This window comes from Cibotium barometz, chromosome 2 (genome assembly GCF_041138505.1).
Source record: "Cibotium barometz isolate CiBa-2024 chromosome 2, ASM4113850v1, whole genome shotgun sequence".
NCBI lineage: Eukaryota > Viridiplantae > Streptophyta > Polypodiopsida > Cyatheales > Cibotiaceae > Cibotium > Cibotium barometz.
This window is the reverse complement of record NC_141047.1, coordinates 58,057,045-58,073,325: the sequence shown is the minus strand read 5'-3', so window position 1 is coordinate 58,073,325 and position 16,281 is coordinate 58,057,045. Positions and strand designations below refer to the sequence as shown.

Genomic DNA, 16,281 nt, shown 5'->3' with positions numbered 1-16,281 from the left:
ATGGATGTAAATGAATTAAGTGTGTTTGAAAGCAAAGAATTACAGAAGATACTTGATTTGTTTCAAGACGTATTTCCTAAGGAACTGCCATCGGGTTTACCACCTGAACGGGCAGTAGATCATCGTATTGACTTGATCCCTGGTGCTCATCCTGTTAGTATTCCACCTTATAGGATGAGCCAAGCTGAGGAAGATGAGTTGGCTAAACAACTCGAAGGCTCTAAGTCGAAATTTGAAGTAGATGTTCGAAGCAGAGCGACCACTTAAGTGGTCCAGTCTCTACGGTCCTGTGCTTTCATTGGACTCCGCGGAGAGCGCCCAACTGGTGTTCCAAGACCACGCATAAACAGGCGCTCTCGTACTAACGCCTGGCTCTCCCAATCTCAGCACCTTTGGACCGTGGTTCTCCAATAGCTTGGACTACCCGGCACCGAACGGGAGTTGCCGTGGGGAGAGTTCCTTATCAGATTTATCACAAAAATACTTTACTTAAATCTGAAAAATTCACTTACTTGAGGATGGCAGATGGAAGACCAACACTCATGGTGTCTGTGTGTAGTTACTTGAGAGAGACACCGAGACACAGGATGTCGAGAGGAGTAGTTGCTGTATGGAGGTGACACACAGCCTGTATGGTTGCCCGACTACACTGGAAAAGGGATGGCAGCTTGCAGCTACCGGCCTGTAGCGCACAGTTTGCAGGAGAAGACACACAGTGGACAGTCGCTTGCAGAAGTTGGAGCGCTGCCTGCATGAGATGGAAAAGGGACAGCCGCCTGGCTGCGAAACACAGCCTGCAGGGTGATGAAGCGTACAGTCACCTGCTGTGGGGGGAAACGCAGCCTATCTGGCTACCCATCTGGAGATGCACACGTACACAGCCGCTTGCTGTGATGGGCAGCGCAGCCAGTTTGGCTGCCTGTCTGGAGGCGCACAGCCACAGCCGCGTGAATGAGCATGCGCAGCCTGGGGAGGTGCAGCCGCCTGGGAGGGAGCATGCGCAGCAGTACAGTAGGAGATGGCAGCCGCCTGCAGCAAGTTCAGTCGCCAGCAGAGGTGGGGAAGATGGCATTGATTGAGACTATGCACAGAAGGAGATCGCCGGCAGATTTTCTCTTACGAAAGATGGTGGAAGCAATCGCCCGGTGTCTACGATGGAGGTGAAGGCTCTTTTTTTATAAAAATTAAAGAGGGAGTTGCACTATTGTGTTGTGGCTGGCTACCCACGTTTGCATGTGGGCGGCGAGTTCTAAGGGGTGTGGATAGGTGACCATGCACCCACCCCCACACACACACAACTTAAGTGTGGCTCCCCACCTTGGCCCCTAAGTGGGTGCCCAAAGGGGGTGCCCACTTTTAAGTGAGTGAACATTTAACCTTATAAAACAAAGGGTTAGAATATAAAATGTTAAACCAACATGTGCAATATACTTACCACTTGTTCACATGCACCACAACTCGTCAGAAGACAGAGCAGACTTCACGACTCACTGGCAAGCGTCCCCGCTCAGTGACACGTCAAGCAGGCAAACACAAAAATACAAGTCATGCGAAAACAGTTTCAAACATGCAGAACATGAGTGCATGTGCAAATAGTATCATGGACATATCTCCCGTTCATGGAACAAGTACAAAATATCTGTCGGCACAAAAATGGCATGACGTAAAACATAAATCTTGGGCTTCCTATGGAGTAACAGTCCCATAGGTAAGACACAGTTCCAGGCACGAGCCTCCCTATGGAGTGACAGTCCCATAGGCAAAACACGGCACGAATACTGGCTCTTCCATGGCGTGACAATTCCATGGGTCGAACACAGTCCAGGTCATACACGGGTGGCACCAGTCTGGCTCCCGTCCATGTCAGCAAAGATACTGGCCTCTTCACATGAGACACCGGCCTGGCCTCAAGTGAACGAGACACAAAAACTGGAGATGGACCAAATCAGGCTTAGTTCCGTACGTCGTACGACTGAAATCGTACGTACTTGTTGTACGGTACGGTACCGTACGGATTCGTACGATACCGTACGATTTTCGAGATTTTTTTTTTTTTTTTTTGGGGGTCGTCGTCGTTGTTGTTGTTGTTGTTGTTGTTGTTGTTGCGTGGAGCAATTTCAGTCTTCTAGAGAGCCATTCATCGCCATTTGCAGCCTATAGGGAGCTGTTTGTCAGCGTGTGCACTTGCCATTGCCATATTAGGCAAGCGATCATATTGCCTGATGAGGAGAACGAGGCAATCTTCATGGAGCTCTATAGTGAGCTTGTGGCAGCAGATACTCGCAGCACCAGGAGTCAGCATGGACGGGGGCCCGAGCAGTTGGAGTTCATAGGCCTCCGCCTTCGGCATCGGCAAAGGGTGGCCTTCGCACATATGTGAGGCGGGGATCCTCGAGCTCCAATCCCCGCCTTCATGATGATATTCCATTGCCCCCTCATGATGATACCCCACTGCCTAGAGAGCCCTTGTTTGATGATGATGGCAACCTACTTAGCGAGAATGATCCCCAGAGTGTCTCGTCCACCTTCGAAGAGTCCTCTTCAGAGAACTCTCTTGATGGACACTCTAGTAGTGATCATGTTGATGATCATGCAGATGTTGGTGATGATGTAGACTTTTGATATGTTATAGCTCTCTAGGCATTGGGCATCTATCTCCTTCTAGCCCATCGATGATGTATTGTAGTATGTAGTATCATGTATGTACGCATGTTGGAACTTGGCGGTCGCCCATGCCATGAGTTTTTGGCCTATCCTTTTGTAGCAATTTTGTACTCTAATGGCATGATGACATTATGTTCATGGTTCTACTATTTTGTAACTTCTTGTCTACAATTTTTAAGTTTAGGAAGTATTTTTAAAAAAAAAACGTACTAATATCGTACCGTACCTCAAAAAATTTTAAGGTACCAATTAGTACCGTATTTTATCGTACCGTACCGTATCGTACCTTTCGTACTAACTAACCATGGACCAAATGGTCGGCCAATTGGTGACATGCAGGATGGAGAAGCTCACACAGAAATGAGAGAGAGAAAGAGAGAGAGCCAAAAGTGTGGTATCCACAAAATGCAAGTCAACCCTTGCATGTGTGTCACATCCATATAATATAGAAGTACAAAATATTATATGTCCTTTCACACTTGATGTCCAAGGGGAAAAACCACATGGGAAAAAGTGCCCTTGGTTAAGCCCTGTTCACACATAGCACTACCATAAGTGAGCATATGCCTACAGTGATTGCTTCCTTTTAACTTAAGAAAGGCATTTCTTTGCTTGTCACCCCAGTGAAAAGTAGCTTTCTTCTTTGTTAAATCATGCAAAGGTGAAGCAATCTCGGCAAAGAGCTTAATAAACCGGCGATAATACGAGCATAATCCCAGAAAACTCCTAATCTCATGTACATTCTTCAATTCTGGCCAATCTTTTATAGCTTGCAACTTCGCGGGATCCATACGTACTCCATCCTTGGATACAATATGACCAAGGTAGTGAATTTCAGCCAAGAAAAATTCACTCTTCTTGCCATTAATGTAGAGCTTATGGCGACGAAGCTCTTCAAACACTATGGCCAAATGCTCCTTATGCTGCTCTTCATCTTTAGAGAACACAATGATGTCATCAAAGAAAGTACCTGTGAACTTTTTGTGTGCTCTGAAGATACGATCCATTATACGGTTAAAGGTGGTAGGAGCATTGGTAAGTCCAAACGGGGCCACCAAGAACTCATAACGGTGGCAGTTTTGTGAATATCCTGAGGGGCCACCCGTATCTGATGATATTCACTCTTAAGATCGATGCAGCTAAAACATGCTGTACCCTCCAACCTATCCAAAATATCATCGATATGTGGTATCGGAAACCTGTTCTTTATTGTCACCTTGTTAAGGGCATGATAATCCACACACATCCTGTATGTCCTATCTTTCTTTTGCAACAGCAACACAGGTGAGCAATAAGGAGATGAACTAGGGCGTATCAAGCAAGTCTTTAACCTACGCCATAATCTCTTCTTGCTAACTTGCTCTCACCCTGTAAGGAGGTCTATTCAGGGACGTACTCCCAGATATCACATCAATACGATGATCCTCGGAACGCTCAGGTGGCAACTCTCCTGGTAATGCATCCTTGAAACAATCACCATAACCACGCGAAAAGTCTATGCGCTCTCGGGTTAGATGATCTACATTTACATTCTCATGTTCAGATTGTTCTTGTACAAAAGCCAAGTAAGAACAAGCTAACTTCTTCATTATTTTGGAAACCTGAACATGACTTACAATAGGTATGGTACTACCTAGAGTACCAGGTTCTATAACAAGCTCTCTACCTCTATGAACAAAGCTGATTTTCTTGGACTTATAGTCCTTCTTGGGCTCCATACGAGCATGCCAAGGCATCCCCAACAAAACATCACATCCTGTGAGAGGAGCAACTAAGAAACTCTCATGATCAAGATATCCCTGAATATGAATTCGGAGTTTGCCAATGATTGTCGTTACATCAACTCCTTTACCCTCAAAAGCGCCATCTGCATTCATTTGAGTCACGAAATCTGATACATCCAAGCCTATGGCAGCAGCCATCTGTACCGAAATGGAATTATATGTGGATGCATCATCAAACAAAAAGAGTGCGGGCTGATCCCTCAACTGTCTCCATGCTTTACATATTGTTCTATGATCTGGGGGTTGCCCTGTGTTTCCCTGCACATTGGGCACAACATTCACATGAGGCTTTTCAGCATTAGAATCTGCATTCTTGGGATTCTGCAGGCATTTGGTAAATATGTGATCCTTATTGCCACAACCAAAACATTTCCCATCACGTACATAATCAAGCCTCTACTGTTTTAACAACCCAAAATCATTGCGTTTACCCCCCGGTTGCTTAGGCGAGTTTCCCTTTGTATCTGAGGCATCTTTGTGCTCACTTTTATAGGGCTGTCCACCCTTTTTCTGGTCATAACCAGCCCGTCTCTTGCCCTTAAATGAATCTGAATTTGACTTGTTTTTAACCCACTTCATATGCAAATTTTCAGCTATGAGTGCAGAGTTTATCAACCGCTGAAGAGTCTGATTTGGGTACACACTTGTAAGCTCTCTTGAATGATGGGGGGGCAAACCTGATTCAAACTTCCATTTCTTCTCCCCATTAGAAAGAGACATAAAGGGATTAACTTTCAGCAGTACCTTCCAGTACTTAGCTATATATGTGTGCATTGTCTCCCCTTCATCCTGCTTCAACCAATCCCACTCTTTGCGTACATTCTTGGCAAAGTTTGGAGGCAAGAATTGAGCATAAAACTGAATTTTAAAGTCATCCCATGTGCGGGCAGCACTTGCATCCAAAAGCTTGGCCATCCACCAATCATAGCTGTCTCTTTGAGATGCATACCCACATGCCTGAGTTTAGACTTCTCAGAGAAATCTTCATTGCAAAAAGCAATTTCAAACTATCTCACAAAAGCAAGCGCCTTCGTAGTATCCATCTTGCCATAGAAGTTCTCAAACTTCACATCTTTGTCTCCTAACTTGAACTCTCGGCTTTTCTTTTTAGAACGAGACCTGTCTCTAGCCTCATGTCTAGGCTTAGGAGACTCATGCCTGGGTCTCTTCTCACGTACTCGAGACATGCTCCTGGAGTGGTGAGAATCTTCACTTGAAGAATGCTCTCGGCGTGAAGATCCATAACGGTGACAAGGATCCACATCTCCTGATGTACTGGAATCTGCATGTGCTTCCATGCGGGGAGTCCTTTTTGTACCTGCATCACTTAATACATCCTTTTTGCCTTTCAAATAAGATATGGCCAGCTCTCTAGGATCCTCATATCCCATCTCTGCTGCTATGGCCTCAAAGGCTGCATCGTAACCTTAACCCTTCTTTTTCTTTTCATTCAAAACCCTTTGCACATCAGGGTCATTCTTGAGAGTCTGCAATTCAGCTGTCTCCTCACGATAGCGTCTAACTTGACGCTTGAGAGCCTGTAGCTCTGAGAGTACATCGGCCTGGTTAGAATATGCGGATTTAGCAAACCGCTGTGCATCTAAATGCTCACCAGACCTTGCTTGCATGCTCATGTTTCACAATCTGTATGCTCAGCAAAAAGCTTTCCGTATGCCCAAACATCGTCTTTCTCAAGCAAAGAAAGAAACCAACGCTCTGATACCACTGTCACAAACGGGCACGTGTATACGGAACCAATTCACTACCAAAACAGCATACATACATCAACCATTCCTGGCATATACATGATTACCATCATTGTGAAACATTACATGAGCATATACATCGTGCAAACATAAACCAACTTGCACATGACACAGCACTAGGGGCTGAAGTTGGGCCAACCCCCCCCCCTTGAGGTATCTTTATTACCAACAGAAGTATTTATATGTACAAGATGCGGGTGCCCGGAGAGTACACACTCATCCAGTCGACACCAAATTTATCCAACTGTGAAAACATAGGTAAACACATTACCTGCAACTCCTCGGTCACCAACCAAGGTTGAGTGGTCACCAACCACTCCTGTTGCAACACCCTTGGTCACCAACCAAGGTTGAGCGAAAACCAACCGCTCCTGTAGAAATACCCTCGGTCACCAACCAGGATAGAGTGATCACTAGCCACTCCTATACTTTGATAGAGCGGTCACCAACCCTCTAACAAAGTGCTGTCCCAAACTTGCAAAACAGTAACCAGCCGTGGTTTTGGCTCACTGGCCACCCACAGGTTCCACCAGATCACATCCCCAGGCTTGATACTTGTCTAGGGACATGTTTGCTCAAGTTTCGTCAAGAAACCTCCTGCAAACCTGTGAAAACAGCCAATAATGGCCCTTACAACAGTCGGCCAGCTCTTGTTGAGGCTCTGTTCACTCCGTCCAAGCCCTGTTCTCACAAAAACAGTCCCAACAGCCATGTGCCAGCTTCTGGAAACAAATCTAACAGCCTGCAGCCCTGCAGATGCAGTCGGCCAGCCTTGTAGAGAGAGAAAGAAAGAAATATTTCAGATGAGTGCTCTACAAGTCAGGGCTTGCCCACATTGGCCCTCCCACACCCAGAATAACAACTCGTGGAGCTATTTGGGAGTGCTCGGGTGCCCATCTCTCATAATTGGCCTTGGTTCATTAAAAATAGTCTAGCGTGATGTGAACTCACTTATAAAATTATAAGTGTGTCCGCCCACACTTTAAGTGAATGTGAACCCTGCACCCAATAAACCTTAGTAACATGAAATAATGAATAAATTGGGTTAAGTGTGCACACTTACCACCTGCAAAACACATAAGGAAACCATATGAGTCCCAAACAGGTGGGCGCACGCATATCCACGGGCTGTCCAGGCGTCCCCGGTGTCCATGGACATTCACAGACAAATTACCAAGCAATGTCCAGGCATCAAAAACAAGTCATCCATGCATGTGCAACTCACATACATATGTTGGTGCACAAACATAGTGGATGAAATCTCCCAACTTACATCTTGTATATCCAACTAGCCCGTTCATAGGCATCGTCCACACGAGACCAAAAAGTACTCACCAGGGTAACCACGCGTCCATGAGTCCAGAGTCACTCACCAGGGTTACCACCCTTCCATGAGTTCACAAGCGTTGTCCACACAGGACCAAAAAGTACTCACCCTTCCATGAGTCCAAAGTCACTCACCAGGGTTACCACCCTTCCATGAGTTCATAAATCATGCCAGGAACTCACACCAGGTTACCAATCCTTCCATGGAGCCCTTCCACATGTATTCAATCATGACATCATGCCAGACGTCTGCCAAAGAAGTGGTGACAACCTATATATCCAAGTTCCATGTTTATGTCCAAGCTTCGTGTTCCATGTCCAAGCTCTATGCCCAAGTTCTCCATGTCCAAGTATATGTCCAAGTCCAAGAAACACTCGCTCATCCCATGAGTAATCTCCACAACTCCTATAGCCTTGTCCATGCAGAAAACCATGGAAAAGCTCTTTCTCGCAAGAAAAGTGATATAAAACCTGTTTTAATGGTTTTTGGGCAATAAAAACATCCAAAAAGCAGTTTTTAGGGTTTTTGAAATTTCTGCCCGTATAGTTCCGTACATATCCGTACAGGCGTCCGTATCGCCCATGCATATGCCCACACAAGTCTAGGGCTAACTATACATCTGAAAAGCAAGTTGGAGAAGGTGTTGATGGCAAAGAAGAAACTCTTCATGATCATAATGATGTCCACACACACTCCACGATTTCCTTCAATCTTCAATGACCTTGTTCATGGTACTACAAGAGAAGTCCAATCCTTTTTTATACTTGTAAGAGACCCTGCTTTTTGCCAAAAAGCCTTCATGCTTTTGCTTTGCCATTTTAAGCTTTTCTTTTCTCTTTTTACTTTTATTAATAAAATACTACTCAAGTTTTGGTGCTTTGCTTTTTTGGCTTTAAGGCCTTGCTTTTTTGGCTTTAAGGCCTTGCTTTTTGGCCTTAGAGCTGCTTTTTGAGAAAGCGCCTTTTAGCTTTTTGGTCTGGTTCAATCTCCTCTTTCCAATGGTGCCCTTGGCTTGCGGTCAACCTTGTTTGACTTTTTGCTTTTTCTTACTTTTTGACCAAGAATGGTGCTTCTTCTTAATCAAACCTTATGGATCCTGTCCCCATGTCTTCTTCCACCTGTTTGGTGTCCGGGCATGGATTTCATCAGGTGAAATAGAGCTAGGAGGACCAAATAGTTACAGCTCCATAGTGAGTTGGTAGGACCATCAAGCCGATCTTCAGTTGTCACGAACCCAACAAACTCAGAAAGATCAATGGTAGTTGCTCTTTGCAACATCCTCATAGTATGAGATTTTCCAAAGTCTGAGAGGGTACTAGGAACAAGAAAGCCTCCCCTTGGTGTGAGCTCTTGGGAAAGTAAGAGAAGAAGAGAGGTACAGGAGTGTGCACACAAGGCACCGGGATATGACGAGATGAAAGGTGCGATCGCCAAACACAAGACTCTAGGAGTGTTGCATAGGAAGATGAGTGCCTCGATGATATGCACAAGTACAAGAGTGCCTATGGATGCTTCCACTTCATGAATCTCATGAACAAGAATCCCCAAATATGCAGCATATAAGCTTTGAATTTGTCAAAAAAGGTGTATGCAAAAGATATGCTGCCACCACATATGACATATGCCATATGCCATATGCCAAATATAATTCCAAGTGTCCCTAATAGGTGTCTTTTTGCCACACTTCACTACTTTACAAATATCCTTCTAAGAGGTTCCCACACAAAAGAATTCGTACACACTAACGGTTGCTCACACACATTGGAACTGCCTTATTTATAACCTAAATAAAGTACTAGTTTACACAACCATCCAACACTAGTTTATTCCCACATTAATCACTATTAATATTTAACATTTTCGAGTAGGTATCATTGCCTGGGATGCAATTGTTTGAGCTAGAACCCAAGAGCTAGCAAATTTTTGAGCAGGTAGCTCTCTCCAAATCCCATTTTGAAGAGGATCAGCCTGATAGTTCCCAAGGAGGTGGATCTCTCCAAATCCTGTTTGGAGGAGGATGAGGTTAGCTCAACAGTTTTTGAGGAGCTTCAGAAGAGTCTCTACCAATCCGCTGATGAGGAGGTTGAGGCTCCAGTACCAATAGGAGCGTGACTAGAGACCGGGCTAAAGAACTTGAAGACCAAGTCAAAGAGTTTGGAAACCATCTGTGAATACCACAAGGCCATGCTTTCCCGTTGCAGCCAGTATCTTGGCAAGATAAGAGGTAGGATATGGCCTGTTTGGGGTTGTTTTGGTAGCCTAAATGGTGCTTGGATGTGCCCAAAAGATGCACCCATGGATGGGAAACCTTTGGGGCATGGCTTGGACACAAAAATATGACTTTTTGGACATTGTTTTATGGGCTGAAAAGGGGAAACCGACTTGAACTTGACTTCACCACTTGTAGCCTATAAAAGGAGGCATTACGCAGTTCAATGCGCATCCATATGCCAAAGTTTGCGAGACTAGAAGCAAGGCAACGAGGGCACATTGGTGGATCAACAAGAGCTACTTCTCTTGTGTGTGTAGAATTGGCATGGGATGCTCTCATCTGTTCCCTTAGCGCTGGTCGGCTGATCTAGGTTTGTTCAGCTCAATCACATAATCCTCACTTATATAGCATTTACCCATAAAAGCTTTACTTATTGGATTATTCACTTATATGCTTTATTATCCTCGACTCTTATAATCAGCCTGCCTTTCCTAATCCATGGGCTCCCTAGCCCCCAGATTAGGTTGACTAATCTATGGGTAGCATCAGGTACATAACACCAGCTCCTCAAAAGTGCAGGGACATTGGCTCCATGGACATCAAAGTTCGCGGGTCTGATCTGATGCATGGTTCTCATAACATCTGTGCAGGTTGCTCAGATTAGGTTGACCGGGTCATTTGTGAAGAAGCTTTTTCTGGGCTGCCTTGCCTGGAAAATACTAGGGTGGTACGCCCTTGTGGTAACTTGGATGTGTGTGTGACCACTTTCTTTGAAAAAATGAAGGTTCTCTCTTTTGATATGTAGGCATCAGCTGGTTTTATGAGGTTAACATGAACTTTTTTATGGTTTCTACCAGATTGGAGGAGCCCCTTATCAGCAGAATGCAAGTGCACAAGCTTCCACGCCCATGTCTAGGTATGTAGACTGTTATTCCTTTACAAAATTCTTGTTTTTTAAGTTTTTCAATGATCTGGCATGGACGGTTAATGAATTGTTGCATGTGGCCTTTCAGCTCAAGTGCGGAAATGCAGGGGGTTTTTCTACCGTATCAGTCTCTTGTTTCTTCTTCCCTTTCTGGCTTAGGTGCAACTGGTGCTCCCAATGGAATGGGCCAAGTTAACCCTGGGAGCAAACCCAGAGCTGCATCTCTCTCTGCCTTCAGTGCAAGCACAACAAATGGAATCGGTCAGGCCAGTTCTACAAGCAAAGCCACCACTGCAGCTGCTTATGAAATATCAACAGTATCGGCAGGAGCTGCTTATGATTTTTCAGCCCTAACTGCTGCTGCATTCTCAAAGCATTGATCTGCTGCAGAAACTGACAAACTACTGCATAATGCAATCACTAATTGCTTGACTGCAGGTCTCAAAAACATTATATTTTGAAGTGTCTAGTGATTGATTAATCATGCCTTGATTCTTCTACAAGTGGCGGATGAGTTTTCCATGTAAGACTGCTGCTCAGACTTGATTATTTTTATGAAGGCCTTGAGACCTATATGAACATCTTGTAACAAATATTTTTTTCTCGTTATTTTTTGAATTCTACCTCTGTGTTTACGTTGCATAAGCTCCCTTCCCTCCACACAAGGCGCTATCTGGAATTACTACGTTTGAAATCCCCATCATGAATTGGTTATTTAGATCTTGATGGGTCACGAGCTACATGTTTTAGGAATTAGGTGAGAATTTTCTCTCTTCGCAGAAGACTTGAAATGAGAGGTGGATGCAAACCTCTTATCCGCACATCATTGTGTACATGGATGCGTCCAACATATCCCATTTAGGAGTGCAAGTCAACATGGCTATGCTACCATGTCAGCAGCTGCCCTCTTAAGTGTTTGCGTACCTGCCCCCCCCTACTATGAGATACGGGGGAGATTTTCAGCATTGCATTGTGGTCTCTCGTTCCACCGAGGACTCCATGGCAGCTGCTCCATCTTCCACTACGGAGACCACCCTCCATTGTCAACTATTTGAAGTGGATATCCAGCTTCTGTCAACCAATTTTGCCTCTTTGCAAGCCGACCGGCCATGTGCTCGATTCAGGACCTCTTACAAGGTGCTTTGATTGGCGAGCAGGGATCAATGTCCACCGACATCCAGTTCCTGGGAAACGGCTACATCCAGGTGGAGTTCGACTTTACCGCCTTGGTGTACCTGGTCTTGCTATAGTTCCCCATTGTGTTACAGGATTGCCAAAAGTATGATCAGGTTATGATTAAATCATGATTGTGGTTATCTTTCCAAAGTAGCTCGTCTTGTATTAGTTAAGAAGACCTACTCTGCCTTGGACATTGCTAGGATATTTATGAAGGAGATATTTAGGTTACATGGATTGCCTCGTCACATTGTAAGTATCTCCTTCATGCTCTCAGCAGTACCCTTGGATAGGTCATTAAGACCCCGGATGATAGCTTCAATGGTTGCCAGGGTGGCAGGTCTCCCATCCATCAGGATGCTGATAGCCTTGCCAGAGAACCTTCTCAAGATCATCACGATTCCTCACCTTGATGGCTCTGGATTTCAGCAGCGGGTGGAGCTCTCTGTACTCCCCGGACAGTGCTTTGCAGTCCAGCAGTGGCCGGCTATCCCCTGGTGACTCCGCTCCAGACTGCTCCTTAGACCAAGGATGAAACACTTGTTCCTATGTGCTAGGGTTTTTGAAAGAAGAGCAGTGGAATCAAACACATACAATGTACGCAAGTGATCTAAACTACTTTCTGTATTATGTACAAGAAAGTAATATAGCTGAAAGGGTGGCTGCGAATGCAAACAGCTATTCACAGCCCAACGCCTACAGAAGATCTCCTTGGCCAATCGATGGGTAGAGAATTACTTTGTAGACGGCCTGTGCTGAGGAGCAAATGTTTGACGATTTCTAGGTGCACATATATATACGCCCAAGTATTACTAGTGGGCCATACAACTGATGTTGGCTTGTTATTTATGGCCACAACTAGCTTTATACAGAGTCTCACATGTGTGCTCCATGTTTGGCCCGGCTACACTGTCTAGGGCCTTTCTCGGCTGCGCATGCACGCATCTGCCTGCTCCAGGGGACCACCCTCCTGCCTAGTGGTCAGTGGCCACATGGTACTTATGCAGTGGACGTGTGTCAAAGGTGACGAGTTAGAAGATTGTCCTCGTCCTCCCGCCTCCATGAGAGGCGCTTTCCCCTGTTGGATAAATGTAATCCCAACTCCTTAGTCCAATTTAATATGTGGTTGATAGACTAGTGGTCAGTGGTTGGTGTGTAAAGCCTACAAATGGTTGGTGCATGTTGTTCATGCAACTCATGCAACTAAAAATAGGGTAGAGGAGTCTCTAAATAAGGTACAAGTCGTGATCAAGTGGTTATGTAAGTTTGGTTCATGTCTAATCATAATTAGTGTCTTCTTGTGTTAATCTCATATCAATTTTCTACATATACCAATTTTTGTCCCTCATATTCATGATGTTTTGTACACTCTTTGATCCACCTTGAGTATGTTTTGATCAATCTTCATAGCTTAGTTATCATATCCAACATTTGGTATCAGAGCTTGACTCAATTAGGCTTAGTTTATTAGCAAAAATTCTAATCAATTTCTTAATCACCATAGCCAGTTTTTCTCAGTTTGAACCACTGGTTGTAGTTTGCTTCCGTGCTTGCACCTAAGTGGATAAAACCCTAATCTTTTGATATAGGCTCTTAGCTTTGCTCCCACGCATGCTACAACTCGAAGCTCAATGGCCAATTTTGATGCAACTCAGCGAATTTCCCATCGCCATCAACGCAGCCCGTTTTCTGATCATTCAAACAATTTGCCGTCGTCTGTACAAATTGGGTCAATTCCTTTGAGGTGATGCAAGTCTATTATGTGAAGATTCAGCACACAAAATTTGGAGGCATATGGTCCACTGTAGCAGCTGCACGCATCGTTTTTTCAGTCGCCTCTTTTCTGTAGTTTCTGCTCCAACTACATGGTGATACCTATTTTGATTTATATTGATGATATTTTTGTTATTTGGGCTTAAATCATCTATGTGAGCAAGTTTTCAACATCAATCATCATATTTTATCATCATGAGTTTCAAATTCTCCGACAAATTCAACGGAACTGGGTTTCATACCTGGCAAATCAAGGTGAAGGGCTACCTCATGAAGAAAAATCTGTGGAGTATGGTCAAGCCACTTTCTGATGATGAAGCAGGTATTTCTGCTGCAGTTATAAGAGCTACAACGGCTGCACTTAAAGCAAAAGATGAGCAAGCACTTGGTATTATCATTACTACTTTAGAAGATGATTTTATTCATTATATTGATGATGTTGAGTCAGCTATGGAAGCTTGGGAATTATTAGAACGTACTTTTGGTGCAAAGGTAAAGCATTCCAAGATCAGTTTGAAGATGCAACTCTTTGATCTAACCATGGAGAGTAATGAAAATTTAGCAATTTTGATTAACAGGTTGAAGAGCTTAATGACACAGTTGGTTTATGTTAAATCTCCTGTTCCTGAAGAAGATGCTATTGCTATTCTGCTTAAAAGCTTACCTTCAAGCTTTAGACAAATTGTGACGGTACTTAAAGAGAAGGAGCCAGTCCCTTCTTCGGAAAGTATCATAAATTCTTTGCAGGAAGAAGACAAGAAGATTACAAAGGATGTGATAGATCCTTATGCATATACTGTTACTACGACATCTGCAAGGAAGAAGTGTACTATTTGTGGTCGTACAAATCATCTTACTAAGGATTGTTTCTCCAAACATCCTTGTGAGTATTGTGGAAAGACGAATCATCCATCCTCAAAGTGCTACCAAAAAGATCAAAAGCAAGCAAAGACACATGTGGTTGAAGAAGTCAACTAACAAGAAGAAACAAATCTTTGTTCTAGTCTTAGTATAAAAGATGTAGATGAGGAGTATGCTTTTTAGATTATGTCATGTATGTGGTTGAGTCAAGACTTATGTTGTTCCAACTTGACGAGTTGTAGAGGAGAGTACACTACCCTATGTTGTTATTAAGGGGGGACTCTTACTCATTGTGTCAAGGAGGTTTGTTAGACTTGATTCATGTTTTGTAAGAAGTTGGTCTTAAGGGGGGATTGTTGGATAAATGTAATCCCAACTCCTTAGTCCAATTTAATATGTGGTTGATAGGCTAGTGGTTAGTGGTTGGTGTGTAAAGCCTACAAATGGTTGGTGCATGTTGTTCATGCAACTCATGCAACTAAAAATAGGGTAGAGGACTCTCTAAATAAGGTACAAGTCGTGATCAAGTGGTTATGTAAGTTTGGTTCATGTCTAATCATAATTAGTGTCTTCTTGTGTTAATCTCATATCAATTTTTTGCATATACCAATTTTTGTCCCTCATATTCATGATGTTTTGTACAATCTTTGATCCACCTTGAGTATGTTTTGATCAATCTTCATAGCTTAGTTATCATATCCAACACCCCCCACTCCCTGCAGGCGTCTGAGGACACTATTCACTCCTGTCCGATGCATCCTCTCCAACAGGTTCAGTACCAGCAGTCTTCGGGGTCAATGTGACAACCCACTTGGCTGTTGTAGGTGCCCTAGGTGAGGTGGAAAATAGTCCCTATGTATGGGTCCCAGCGTGGGCCCGTAGACAACGGTTCCCATTGAGAACTGCTATTCACATTTTGCCCAAGGATCCAAAGCTTTGAGAGGAAATCTAGTTGGTGGGTTGGGCTCATGGTGGATTATATCTTTGGCTGATAATAGAGTGGATGGACCTCTCTCTTCCACTGAGTGTGGTTACTCCCCAAGCAGCACATCTCGGCTGTTGGTGATTATCTTCTTCACCTCTGAATAATAGAGTCGATAAGCCTTTGACTCTTGACTGTATTTGAGAAAGATACACTTCTTGCTTTTAGCATCAAGCTTTTTCCTAGATGCATCTAGTACATGTACATAACATTCACAACCATATTTTTTGAAATGAGACACTGAAGGTTTCTTACCAGAGGAGACCTCTTATGGTGTGATACACTTGAGCGTCTTTGTGTAGCTCCGATTGAGGATGTAAATTGTTGTGATTACTGTTTCAGCCTAGAAAGTGTTGTGCTTACTGTTTCAACCCAGAAAGTGTCTTGTAACCTTGAGCGCCTGTGTAGCTCGGATTGAGGATGTAAACTGTTGTGCTTATTGTTTCAGCCCAGAAAGTGGCTTGATGTAAACTGTTGTGCTTTCTGTCTCAGCCCAGAAAGTGTCTTTGTTGTAGCCCTTTCCCTTTGAGCATACATCAAGCCGTCTCCACAACGGTCCAATTACTTTATTCTACAATGTAGTTTTCCTAAGGTGTGTGAGTAGTTGTGCGGCAGGAGATTCAGCAGGCTAGTTGGTCACCGGCTCAGCCCCAATGGGGATGTTCGTGGTACGCGATCTAATCAAGTTCACCTTCTACTCATGGAGTCCATCGTATGCTTGGAGATGGGTTGTATGTTTCTTGTTGTAGGTCCATCCTGCCCTCACTAATGTCCAGGATGCAGAGAATAAGGGCATGGGTGCCCTCCCTAA

At 44.1% G+C, this 16,281-nt stretch overlaps 1 protein-coding gene across 7 annotated transcripts in view; it reads left to right on the top strand.

Moving 5' to 3' along the window:
- LOC147641265 (ADP-ribosylation factor GTPase-activating protein AGD5-like) overlaps positions 1 to 11,323 on the top strand; it is a 55,106-nt gene extending 43,783 nt beyond the window's left edge. For all 7 annotated transcript variants that reach the window (XM_086819835.1, XM_086819838.1, XM_086819846.1 and 4 more), the window contains 2 exons: positions 10,611 to 10,669; positions 10,767 to 11,323. In XM_086819835.1, the coding sequence (XP_086675961.1) occupies positions 10,611 to 10,669; positions 10,767 to 11,058 (351 nt within the window). In that variant the 3' untranslated portion in view covers positions 11,059 to 11,323. The remainder of the gene's footprint in view (positions 1 to 10,610; positions 10,670 to 10,766) is intronic.
- The last annotated feature ends 4,958 nt before the right edge of the window (positions 11,324 to 16,281 follow it).